Raw genomic sequence first — 14,122 nt, forward strand, 5'->3', positions numbered from 1 at the left:
CAACGGATGCAAGATGAAAATACACAGGCTCTATCTCATTTGGATATTGATTATTGTACTGCAATGTTGAGTGAGCTAGCAGACAAGCATTTCATTGCACCTTTTAGACTTTCTGCAAATGGTGTGTGACAAATACAATTACATTTGATTTGAATAGTCTAAAATGGCTTTCTCTACTTGTCTACTTTTCTTCATTTACACTGGTGTAAAATAACTCTATTGGACTGGTCGTAAAGAACTGGATTGGACTAGCTGGCATAAAGAACTGGATTGGACTGGTCGTAAATAACTGGATTGGACTAGCTGGCATAAAGAACTGGATTGGACTAGCTGGCATAAAGAACTGGATTGGACTAGCTGGCGTAAAGAACTGGATTGGACTGGTCGTAAAGAACTGGATTGGACTAGCTGGCATAATGAACTGGATTGGACTGGTCGTAAAGAACTGGATTGGACTAGCTGGCATAAAGAACTGGATTGGACTGGTCGTAAAGAACTGGATTGGACTAGCTGGCATAATGAACTGGATTGGACTAGCTGGCATAAAGAACTGGATTGGACTAGCTGGCATAAAGAACTGGATTGGACTAGCTGGCATAATGAACTGGATTGGACTAGCTGGCGTAATGAACTGGATTGGACTAGCTGGCGTAAAGAACTGGATTGGACTAGCTGGCATAAAGAACTGGATTGGACTAGCTGGCATAAAGAACTGGATTGGACTAGCTGACGTAATTAACTGGATTGGACTAGCTGGCGTAATGAACTGGATTGGACTAGCTGGCGTAAAGAACTGGATTGGACTAGCTGGCATAAAGAACTGGATTGGACTAGCTGGCATAATGAACTGGATTGGACTAACTTCAGAACTGTATTGGACTAGGTATTGTAAAGAACTGGATTGGACTAGCTGGCATAAAGAACTGGATTGGACTAGCTGGCATAATGAACTGGATTGGACTAGCTGGCATAATGAACTGGATTGGACTAGCTGGCATAATGAACTGGATTGGACTAACTTCAGAACTGTATTGGACTAGGTATTGTAAAGAACTGGATTGGACTAGGTAAAGAACTGGATTGGACTGCATTGGACTAGGTAAATAATTGGATTGGACTAGCTGGTGTAAAGAACTGGATTGGATTTAGTAAAGAACTGGATTGGACTAGGTAAAGAACTGGATTGGACTAGCTGGCATAAAGAACTGGATTGGACTAGCTGGCATAATGAACTGGATTGGACTAGCTGGCATAATGAACTGGATTGGACTAACTTCAGAACTGTATTGGACTAGGTATTGTAAAGAACTGGATTGGACTAGGTAAAGAACTGGATTGGACTGCATTGGACTAGGTAAATAATTGGATTGGACTAGCTGGTGTAAAGAACTGGATTGGATTTAGTAAAGAACTGGATTGGACTAGGTAAAGAACTGGATTGGACTAGCTGGCATAAAGAACTGGATTGGACTAGCTGGCATAATGAACTGGATTGGACTAGCTGGCATAATGAACTGGATTGGACTAACTTCAGAACTGTATTGGACTAGGTATTGTAAAGAACTGGATTGGACTAGGTAAAGAACTGGATTGGACTGCATTGGACTAGGTAAATAATTGGATTGGACTAGCTGGTGTAAAGAACTGGATTGGATTTAGTAAAGAACTGGATTGGACTAGGTAAAGAACTGGATTGGACTAGGTTAAGAACTGGATTGGACTAGCTGGTGTAAAGAACTGGATTGGATTTAGTAAAGAACTGGATTGGACTAGGTAAAGAACTGGATTGGACTAGGTAAAGAACTGGATTGGACTAGATCTAGTATAGGCTTCACTATGTTCTTTTGACCAGTTTGTTACAGATCAAAACAAGACCACCAGATCAATGCAGATGAAGGAGAGGAGACGAGGAGAGAAAGCCACTATCGAGATGCACCCAAAGAACTGCGCCATATCTGGAATGTGCTTTTATCCTTATTGGCCAGTTGGCGGCAGTGTTGTGCAGCTTACATTCTAGACTGGGGAACCAATTCCAATGTGGGCCCCACTCAGGCATGAGATACACAATTTACTTACTCTCATTTATGTACCCTTTTCTCCCTGTGCATTATGGCGTCAGATTTAATCCTACGGCAATGTGGGCTCCAACAAGATATGCGATAGGGGTACAGAGCCATGGAAATGTGGTGGGGTCTGGTCTGGTGGTAGTGCTGCCGCCCGCAGACCACCACATTGCCCCACCACTCCCTTCCTGTGCTATATCCCTCTGATCTCCCCATCCCCAACCAGTATTTATCAACAAAACTTTAACATAGCAGATTCCAGGATGTGAAACCCTAGAATAAGTTGAGCGAACCTTTTTCCTGCATGTTGGGAAAACACATCTAGTGATTTAACCCGGAAAAGAATGACACCAGTTCTCACTGCAATGCAATATATTTCGTATTAATTTATTTTATATTTAACATTCATTTAACTAGGCAAGTCAGTTAATATCTTGTTAAGAGTTAGTATATTGGTTAATACGTTTGGAGAACGAGTATTTTTACTCTACCATCATCGTGGCACAAATGTGAAACCATTTGAATCTAGCAGCAGCCGTCTGTAACCTACATCCTTTAGACCAGACCAGGTGAGTCTAGCAGCAACAGTCTGTAACCAGGGGTTGGGTAGGTTACTTTCTAAATGTAATCTGTTACAAGTTACACTACATGGCCAAAAGTACTGTACCTGTTCAAAATTGTTATCAGTAACGTACCCTTTGGATTACCCAAACTCATTAACGTAATCTGAATGATTTCAGTTACTTTCCTATTAAGAGGCATTAGAAGACAACAAAAAAAAGGATTTGTCAAACACATTGGTGAGTCGTCATAGTGGTCTTGTGGTCAAAACGCACTCAAGTGGAACAAACTTAAACTTGAGCCTTTTTTTTTAATGCTGAATTGAATGTCATTGAGAAAACAGAAAAGGTCTCAATGTATTTTTTGCAAAACATAATTTCTGAATTTAAAAGTAATCTAGTTTTTCCAAAAGTATCTTTAATTCGATTACAATATTTTTGCTGGTAACGTAACTTGTACCGTTTTTTGGAGACCACATCAACATCCCCACTACTGAGATTACACATAACTGACTACTGTAATCTGTTACTCCCCAACCCTGTCTGTAACCTACATCATTTGGACCGGACCACTGAAAGTGTAGGTAAACAAGTGAGAACCATACAGACTCAAACAATATGTCCGCCACTGTCGTTCATTCCAGAATATCAGTCTCGTAGGTCAGTAGTTGGTAGTACGTCAGATTAGGGAAAGACGTTTCTTGGTCTTCTGCACTACCATCCGTTGACGCTGTCTCAACGATGTCCAGGGTCTCCTTAAACCCAGATTGGGTATCGTACCTGAAAAACAATGGGAAGAATCTGAAAATACTCCAAAGACAAGACATTGGAGAATGTAGTGTAAGAAAGATGCAGGCATGTTGATGGCTGGTGACTTGTTCTATGTGAGACAAAGAAACAGAAAATCATTTTTTTTTAAAGACAAAAAGGGAAGAATAGACTGAAAAACGATGTTGCGTTTTTTTTTCTCCCCCTTCTTCATTCGTCCACTGTTGATACAGTCCCGAAATGCTTTGCATGTCAGCAGTCAAGTTTTCAAGATATTGGACTTTAAAGAAGCAGTATCCCCGGCCACATCATCATGATATTGAAAAATGCAGTGCAATCTGCCTTTAATTAAAGGGGAAGTTCGTTTCTTTCCGACTTTGGATGAACCGCCTGACAGTTGTAAAGTTATTTCAACAGTTTTTTTTAGCAATGTCCAGCATCCCAAGACTAGAATATTTGAAGCAAAGCAATGTTAAAGGAAACAGATAGACCCCGCTATCGGTGTACACATAAGCATGGGGCAAGACATGTGGAGCGAGGGAAAGTGGATGCTCTTTCCCCCATGCTTTTGAGTGTACCGCTACCTGAGTTCATCCATTCCCATTAGCATTGCTACATGCTCTGAAAATGCTAACCAGGAAATGATGGACGTAATTAGCTAAATAATGACCCAGTGGGCTGAAGACGCTAAAAAACAAAAAGATTACCTTTTCAACCCAAAAAATGTATTTTCAATGTCTTTTGCTCATAGAGCAACTGTCTAAACGAATTGAGTCAAAAAAAAATAACTTTATTTTAAGTGAACTAACTCTTTAAAAATAACATTTTATGTATCATAATTTTCTAAACCACAACCAAGACTGTATGTCATCACAATGGATAGTAGCATGAGATACAATAAACATGACTGTCCACTAGGGAAAATTTCAGAGTGATTTACACACAGTATGAAATAAAATTAGTAAGTTGAATGATGAAAAGAAGATGACAACTCACCCAAAACCTGCAGACTCTGTACATGTGGACACTGACAGGGCTCTGTGTCTATCCTGTGGTGCACTGTAGTCATAGAAAATGGTCTCCGTGTTAGCCAGACAAAATCCATTGCACCTCATGATATCTGTAAAGCAAAAAAAACACAATATGTTTGTTAATATTCTGATAATGTACAATACTGGGTCATGTTCAGTAGGGTACACCGCAGCAAAGCACTTTGCAACTAACAACTAAAATCTTTGTTTGTAGCATTTCCTGTGGCACCTCCTTCATTTTGAAAGGTTCTCTTCTGTTTTGTGCCTACTGAACAAGACCCAGGTGTTGTCACAGTAATGTTTTTGCGGAGGGGTGCACGAGTCACTCAGACCCGTGTCAAGTCCCCTCGCTCCGAGGATTAGCACATCCAAGTGCTCGGGGGGGCTACTTCTTCATCGGAGGTTCACGCAAACCCCATTTCCTTCACTCCCTTAAGCATGCTAGCCAATAGCACGGTCCGTTTAGAATAACCAAGCGACTTAATGCTACGTATCCTAAATGAGAGAGCTACAAGAATCTCCGAACCTGGCCACCCTCTGTCTTAGAGTATCCTCCCGTAACCAACGACAGAGTGCACAGGAGCCAAGTTGGGCGCAGGCAGCCCAGGCAGACAAGACATTTTCTCTAATCCCTCTCCGCATCCTGTTCTTCGGGTCCCAGCCGAGGTACCTGTATCCAGGAAAGGGAAGTAGCAATCGGTAATTCCAAGCTTTCTCAAGAATGCTTACACGTCTTTCCAGAGAGTTTGTACGTAGTACGTGGCAATGCGCACACGGACTGGTTTGAGCGAGTGCCACCTGAGCGTGTTCCAAACCAAGACAAACTAGATGGTGACTAGGAAACTAGATTTTTCTTTCAGAGAAATGCTATAACTGGTTTGACCTGGGGGCATGTTCTCAACCCCGAACCCGGCTTAGTCATAACCGCTTCAGTTGTTTTCTTAGCCATTTTACTCGTTGCACCATCAAATTGAAGAATAACTAATTGTTTGTGATTAGGAACAAGTACAACCTTCAGCACACAATGTCCAGGAGGTGAGTACGCTCTACCACTATGGGACAGTTTAGTTTGGCGCAACATAAGAAAGTCTCATTTTCCAGTTGTTTGTTTTCAGAAGCGTATATCATTCACACCTAGGTGAAGAGTGGAATAATTGAAGAATATTAATCTCAGCCTCACATGTATCACCTGTGCAAGGCGGGGCTTCCAGATAGACATGGATTTCATTGGCCTTGTCAGGCTTGTTTGTAGATCTTTCAACTGAAGTTGCGAGAGTGCAACTCCCCATAGTATGTTGTCAATTAAACTACACTGAACAAAGATATAAAATGCAAGATGTAAAGTGTTGGTCCCATGTTTTATGAGCTAAAAAGAAAAAATCCCCTGAAAAGTTCCATATGCAGAAAAAGTTTATTTCTCTCAAATCTTGTGCACAAATTTGTTTACATCCTTGTTAAGTGAGCATTTTTCCTTTGCCAAGATAATCCATCCACCTGACATTTGTAACATATCAAGAAGCTGATTAAACAGCATGATCATTACACAGGTGCACCTTGTACTGGGGACAATAAAAGGCCACTTTTAAAATGTACCGTTTTTCACACAACACAATGCCACGTATCACGTTTTGAGGGAGCTTGCAATTGGAATTCTGACTGCAGGAATGACCACCAGAACTGTTGCCAGATGATTTCATGTTCATTTCTCTAACATAAGCTACAGCCAACGTTGTTTTAGAGAATTTACGTCCAACCGGCTTCACAACCGCAGACCACGTGTAACCACGCCAGCTCAGGACCTCCACATCTTCACCAGCGGGATCGTCTGAGGAGGGGTGCTGAGGAGTATTTCTGTCTGTAATAAAGCCTATTGGTGGTTAAAAACTAATTCTCATTGGCTGGGCCTGGCTGCCAATTGGGTGGGCCTATGCCCTCCAAGGCCCACCTATGACTGCAACCCTGCCCAGTCATGTGAAATCCATAGATTGCATTTATTTTAATTGACTGATTTCCTTTTTTAACTCAGTAAAATCTTTGAAATTGTTGCATGTTGAGTTTATATTTTTGCTCAGTGCACTTGATGTTCCTCATTCGTTTGCCCTCCAGAAACTGGAATGTGGACTGTGAAATTAGCTAAACAATAAATCAGACACTTGTTTGCAGTAAAACATGGTCATTAAATAAATTGCTAGATACATTCAGACCTGATATTGTTACTGGACTCTGGTAGTATGGCTCCATGTTGTTGATGTTGTTTTCTCTTATCATCAGGTCCAGCGGAGATTGCTCAAAGAACGTGAGCACTGCTTCTGACCGTGAATACTGTAGACGAAAAGGTTGAAGATGAGAGTGGAACACAACTACCTTTGGGTGATTCTCAAAAGGATTTTCCTCGATTGCTTGTTTCCTCTCTCCTCGTCACCTTCTCTACGGAAAGGAGGAGAGTGTTGGAAGAAAATAACCCAGGAGAAAATCTCCTCCAATGGTCACCTCGCTTCTCTCTGAAGTTTTGAGGAGGCGAGGAGAGAGGATGTAAGGAATCACCCCGACTTCACCCCGTCTAGGGGAAACATTTTCAGGGAATACAGCCCAAGTACACCCTTCCAAGGCTCAGAAATAAATGACTTCACAAGCAATACTATTCAACCTCAGAAGGGATAAGTATAAGATACAGCACCACTCAAAATTGTGGACACACCTACTCATTTATTTGTACTATTTTCTACATTGTAGAATAATGGTGAAGACATCAAAACTATGAAATAACACATACGAAATCATGTACTAACCAAAAAAGTGCTAAATAAATCTAAATATATTTGAGATTCTTCAAAGTAGCCACCCCTTTGCCTTGATGACAGCTTTGCGCACTCTTGGCATTCTCTCAACCAGCTTCACCTGGAAATGCTTTCCCAACCGTCTTGAAGGAGAGACATTAATTGTCATTTGAGTCCACGCTGTATTATTTAATACCACGTCAACTAGTGGCCTGTTGAAATAGCCAGAGGGTTATTATGAAGAGTCATAACTGTATATCGATATGCATTGCTAGATGTAAATAACTATAGGCCACTCTACCTTCATTGGCAAGGTAACGACCCTCCTGAGGAGTTTTTCCACCTCTTGCAATCGAATCTCAATATCATTGGCCTCTGCAGCGTCTCTTATTCGCACAAGTCCTGGTGGGGAAAAACAAAGACAGGAACTATTTCAATACAAGTCGTATTTTAATAAAGTATTTCAGAATATAAATACAGTCAAGTTATTTTAAATACTGTATTTATACTGTAGACTATAGGTTTACAATTTGTATAGGCTTTCAATTATGCCTTTGTAATATGTCTTTGCAAGATTTTGTCCATGTAAGAACGACATGTCATCTTGGTGTTTTTATATAAACTAGGTTTGTACACCACATGACAGTATCCATCAATGTAGGCTGTACTTTATTGTGGGCCTGTACATTTTAGGCTTATTTCCACATGAAATGGTCTATTCAACTTTTCATCCACATAGGACATACAATAATGTAGTTCTGATTCTGTGAGTTGTTTATCATGGGTCATGTATTTATAACGGGCTACCTACCATCTAGGAGCGCTGACTGTGTAGGAGTTGCTCTATCCTCTGGGAAAGCATCCATGAGTCTCTTTAGAAGGCTTCCGAGATCGCGGTCCGTTCTGTGCAAATAGAGAACGCTCCTGTCCGATAACTCGGTCCGGACTTCAATGAATTCTTCCTCTCCGCGTTGACTAATTATTCGCTGTGTGCCAACAACCCAACAGTTTTGTACAAACATGTTCATGAGCGAAGTTCCCTCAAAAGCAAAAGTTGCCATTTCCACTGCTTAATTCCCAGTCGATGACAGGCTATAATTGTTAGTTTGACTTCGGGAAGTCTAAATACTTGCAATTTGATTCCTTTCCCCAATCTTCATCATGCATAGCCAAGCGGTCGGGAAATGATTTTTTTCTCTATCGTTTTCAGAACTATAAAGTGCCGTTTCGATTATCCTAAATGGCTTGTATGATGTCCAGTTGGATCAAAATTCCACAAGTACCATACCCGCTGATGGAAGCGACTCCTCTCTCACTGGCAGAAGTGACTTGAAGAAGGTTGCCAGGTTGGAAGTTTAGCTGATTATTTATGCTCCGCTCCCGCACACCACTTGATGCTATGCAGCCGGGGATGCCCAAACCCCAAACCACACTAACGACGCAATATAGCATGACTACAAAACCATCTGCAACAGCAAGTTTTGCAAACCTAGAAAACAATTTAGAGCTAAGAAAGCCAGTGATTTCAAATAAATGTTGATGTACTGGCAATTAAATACCTGCCATTTAGTTGATGGTCCATTCAGGATAGTGGATGCTAGCGGAACTGGTGCTGTGTTTATTTTTAACAACAAAGGTGGGATAATCCAATCGGGGGGATTGAGAGGTGGGATTTGCTTCACAGCACGGTGTTTACTATGTCAACTGAGGCACAGGTCTTGTAGGCTAGGGTTAAACAATAACCAAGGAATGTTCAGTGCACAGCACATCCAATCTGGGTTAAAAAATATATATATATTCAACTACAGTGAAGTATAACAAATGTTTATTTACAATGACAGCCTGGGAACAGTAGGTTAACTGCCTTGGTCAGGGGTAAAAGGACAGATTCTTACCTTGTCAGCTCAGGGATTTGATCTAGCAACATTCTGGTTACTGGCCCAATGTTCTAACCACTAGGCTACCTGCCGAGTCCCACTAAAGTAAAGGACTTGAAATGAATATTTTTTTTTTAAAAGTGCTATCTAGGCATATCTGGTGCAATTGCATGTTATTTATGGTCCCTGAAAGATAAACAAAACAACAACAAAAAACTACGTGCAATCTATCAAATACTTTGAGCATTTGTCTGCCTAAAGTGCCAGGTGTGTGTTGTTTGCAGATGTGGATTGGCCATCTGGCAATTCTGGCAAATGCCAGATGGGCTGGACCATTTTTTTGTTGGGTGGGCTGGTCAAAATGGACACACACAAAAATAAAAATGGTACAAAAAAAAGAAAGAAGTAAAACAATGAAAAAGATGACATGGCCGGTTCATTGATCTGTTATTCTAGTCTATAATGATCCTTAGCTGATCAGTGGGCAACGCCGGCCTGGTTTTCAAGGTCACGCAAACTCACATTCAAAGTCATACACGGAATCAGCAAAGAGTCCTGCTCTGACTCTCACTCCGTCATCAGTTAGCATCACGCATACAACTTCGACATAGCCTGATATACTGTACATGCAAATAACTTATCTGAATCTTCCTGTGCTGAATAACAAAGATTTGAATATCTACATGAATCCACACAGACAGACAACCATTCCCCATGCTGTGCTGTTGCTGCTAAATAACAGTGGTTAAAGAGAAATTTATGGGGGGGGGGGGGGGATTCCAGCCACAGTCAGTCCCTCAACCCCACATTATTATGTAACACGACCAGCGTCCCCTTGGATACTAGCTCTAATGAGAGAGTGTGTTGGAATCGTTTCCAAATCATTTTGGCAATGTCAGCATTTCTCTCTGTTAGAAGAAGCACAGCAAACTATGGGGGAAATATTTGGTCCCCTGTGTTATTGGTTGTTTGCCATCGGTACACCAACAGTATACTATAAAACTACAGAATGGTTTTGGGTACTGGTAAATCCTACCACTACTAGTACTCCCACATTACCGGGTAAACTACTACTAGTACTACCACAGTACCTGATAAACTACTACTACTAGTCTTACCACAGTACCAAGTAAACTACTACTATTACTAGTACTACCACAGTACCTGGTAAACTACTACTACTATTACCAGTACTACCACAGTACCTGATAAACTAGTACTACCACAGTACCTGATAAACTACTACTAGTACTACCACAGTACCTGGTAAACTACTACTAGTACTACCACAGTACCTGCTATACTACTACTAGTACTACCACAGTACCTGATAAAGTACTACTAGTACTACCACAGTACCTGATAAACTACTACTAGTACTACCACAGTACCTGGTAAACTACTACTAGTACTACCACAGTACCTGCTATACTACTACTAGTACTACCACAGTACCTGATAAAGTACTACTAGTACTACCACAGTACCTGATAAACTACTACTAGTACTACCACAGTACCTGCTATACTACTACTAGTACTACCACAGTACCTGATAAAGTACTACTACTACTACCACAATACCTGATAAAATACTACTAGTACTACTACTACTACCACATTACCTGGTAAACTACTACTAGTACTACCACAGTACCTGATAAACTACTACTAGGACTACCACAGTACCTGATAAAGTACTACTAGTACTATCACAGTTACTGGTAAACAACTAGTACTACCACAGTACCTGGTAAACTACTACTACTACAGTACTACCACAGTACCTGATAAAGTACTACTAGTACTACCACAGTACCTGATAAATTACTACTAGTACTACCACAGTACCTGATAAAGTACTACTAGTACTATCACAGTTACTGGTAAACTACTACAGTACTACCACAGTACCTGGTAAACTACTACTACTACAGTACTACCACAGTACCTGATAAAGTACTACTAGTACTACCACAGTACCTGGTAAACTACTACTACTACAGTACTACCACAGTACCTGGTAAACTACTACTACTACAGTACTACCACAGTACCTGATAAAGTACTACTAGTACTACCACGGAACCTGATAAACCACTACTAGTACTACCACAGTACCTGGTAATCTACCAATACTATTACTAGTACTACCACAGTACCTGATAAACTACTACTACTACTACTACAGTACTACCACAGTACCTGATAAACTACTACTACTACAGTACTACCACAGTACCTGATAAAGTACTACTAGTACTACCACAGTACCTGATAAACTACTACTACTACAGTACTACCACAGTACCTGATAAACTACTACTACTACTAGTACTACCACAGTAACTGGTAAACTACTACTACTAGGACTACCACAGTACCTGATAAAGTACTACTAGTACTACCACAGTACCTGATAAACCACTACTAGTACTACCACCGTACCTGGTAAACTACTACTACTATTACTAGTACTACCACCGTACCTGGTAAACTACTACTACTATTACTAGTACTACCACCGTACCTGGTAAACTACTACTACTATTACTAGTACTACCACAGTACCTGATAAAATACTACTAGTACTACTACTACTACCACAGTACCTGATAAAATACTACTAGTACTACTACTACTACCACAGTACCTGATAAACTACTACTACTACTACTACTACTACTACCACAGTACCTGATAAAGTCTCTCTCTTCAGGTAGAGGCTTACAGATTTCAGAGAAAAGTATGCACGCACAGGGCAGTTATAAAAAAAAGTCATGCATTTTCTAATATTTTAAATTCTGTTTATAATGTCGAAGGTACTGCTCATCTCTCTTGTAACTGTAAGCAGTGGTGTGGTGGAAGGTATACACAGTTATACGCCTTATAGCCACTCTTTTGATGGGCATTGGATATACTCACTTCTTAATCCCCACGATGCGTAAATCAAAGCAGTGTGATTAGCGCCATATCAATCAATGAGGCTGATGTCACATATCAGAATGTGGAGCTTAAAACGTTGATCAAATTTGAGGGAAAACACGTTTTTCTAAAATGTGCGCTACACATGCGAATGGTTTCCCATGGACAGAGATGGAAATATCCATTAGGGATTTAGATGCAACCTAAAGATGCAACAACTATCATGGGTTGCTAGTATGACTAGGAGACTGGCTTTGGCTGGTGGCAATGAAAGAGTTTAATTTGAAAAACAATAGAAAATAATTGCCTCCACGTTTCTATGGCAGGATTTTGTCAAAAGGCTACTTTGAAGCTAGCAAGACCTCATATTATGAACTGTGTGTCATATCTACATAGTCACTTTAACTATACATTCATGTACATACTACTTCAATTAGCCTGACTAACCGGTGTCCCCACACATTGGCTACCCGGACTATCTGCATTGTGTCCCGCCACCCTCCACCCGTCAACTCCTCTTCATCGCTACTGCTACTCTCTGTTTATCATCTATGCATAGTCACTTTAACCATACCTACATGTACATACTACCTCAATTAGCCTGACTAACCGGTGCCTGTATATAGCCTCTCTACTGTATATAGCCTCTCTACTGTATATAACCTCTCTACTGTATATAGCCTCTCTACTGTATATAGCCTCTCTACTGTATATAGCCTCTCTACTGTATATAACCTCTCTACTGTATATAGCCTCACTACTGTACATAGCCTCTCTACTGTATATAACCTCTCTACTGTATATAGCCTCTCTACTGTATATAGCCTCTCTACTGTATATAACCTCTCTACTGTATATAGCCCCTCTACTGTATATAGCCTCTCTACTGTATATAGCCCCTCTACTGTATATAACCTCTCTACTGTATATAGCCTCTCTACTGTATATAGCCTCGCTACTGTATATAGCCTCTCTACTGTATATAGCCTCACTACTGTATATAGCCTCTCTACTGTATATAGCCTCTCTACTGTATATAACCTATCTACTGTATATAGCCTCACTACTGTATATAGCCTCTCTACTGTATATAACCTCTCTACTGTATATAGCCCCTCTACTGTATATAGCCTCTCTACTGTATATAGCCTCTCTACTGTATATAGCCTCTCTACTGTATATAACCTCTCTACTGTATATAGCCTCTCTACTGTATATAGCCTCTCTACTGTATATAACCTCTCTACTGTATATAACCTCTCTACTGTATATAGCCTCTCTACTGTATATAACCTCTCTACTGTATATAGCCTCTCTACTGTATATAGCCTCTCTACTGTATATAGCCTCTCTACTGTATATAGCCTCGCTACTGTTATTTTCACTGTCTTTTTACTGTTGTTTTTTATTTCTTTACTTATCTATTGTTCACCTAATACCTATTTTTTACTTAAAAATTGCACTGTTGGTTAGGGCCATTTCACTGTAAGGTCTACTACACCTGTTGTATTCGGAGCACATGACAAATAAACTTTGATTTGATTTGATAAAACGTCCAGGTTTCAAACAATTAAGGAACAGGAAAAATATAGCGATGCTAATGACTGGCCTAACCTTCTACTGGTTGATGGAAAGGCTTTCGCAAAAACCTTTTCAATTAAATGTTAACTACAACGTAGCCTATATATGCCTACCTGGCAGAATGATATCATGATTATTTGCATCAATCCAATGGCCATTTGTTTTGCAAACTCCATCTCGTGTGCTCTACAGCGACACACTAACCAAACAGTGCTAAGTGCCGGACCAGTTTAATTAAAGGGTGACTACAGGCAACAAAAAATCTACATTTCTTAGATTTTTCTCAGACCTCAGAAGTGGTCTCCTGATGTGGTTTGAGCATTGTAGACTTTGAACATCCAGTTTAGTTTTTTGTTTATTTATTAAAAAACGTTCACTTTTGAAAGTGAAAACAGGATTTCTTTGACTCAGTTGTCTTGTTTTTCTGTTTCAATAGTAGGCCTACTATTAGACTACTTGCACAGTACAGCTTGGGTTTGTCTGACTGCGAAAGACCAATATGAGATTGATCATTTTAGGTCATTCAGAGTGTATGTCACTG

The 14,122-nt window shown here is 40.3% G+C and overlaps 1 protein-coding gene across 1 annotated transcript; it reads right to left on the minus strand.

Moving 5' to 3' along the window:
- Positions 1 to 2,429: 2,429 nt before the first annotated feature.
- LOC139377223 (PX domain-containing protein 1-like) lies at positions 2,430 to 8,627 on the minus strand. The gene is made up of 5 exons (XM_071120224.1): positions 8,011 to 8,627; positions 7,501 to 7,601; positions 6,627 to 6,744; positions 4,388 to 4,511; positions 2,430 to 3,403 (listed from the first exon to the last, which is right to left on the minus strand). The coding sequence occupies exons 1-5, from the start codon at positions 8,258 to 8,260 to the stop codon at positions 3,259 to 3,261; spliced, it is 738 nt and encodes a 245-aa protein (XP_070976325.1). The 5' UTR covers positions 8,261 to 8,627; the 3' UTR covers positions 2,430 to 3,258.
- Positions 8,628 to 14,122: the final 5,495 nt, after the last annotated feature.

Source organism: Oncorhynchus clarkii, chromosome 20 (genome assembly GCF_045791955.1).
Source record: "Oncorhynchus clarkii lewisi isolate Uvic-CL-2024 chromosome 20, UVic_Ocla_1.0, whole genome shotgun sequence".
NCBI lineage: Eukaryota > Metazoa > Chordata > Actinopteri > Salmoniformes > Salmonidae > Oncorhynchus > Oncorhynchus clarkii.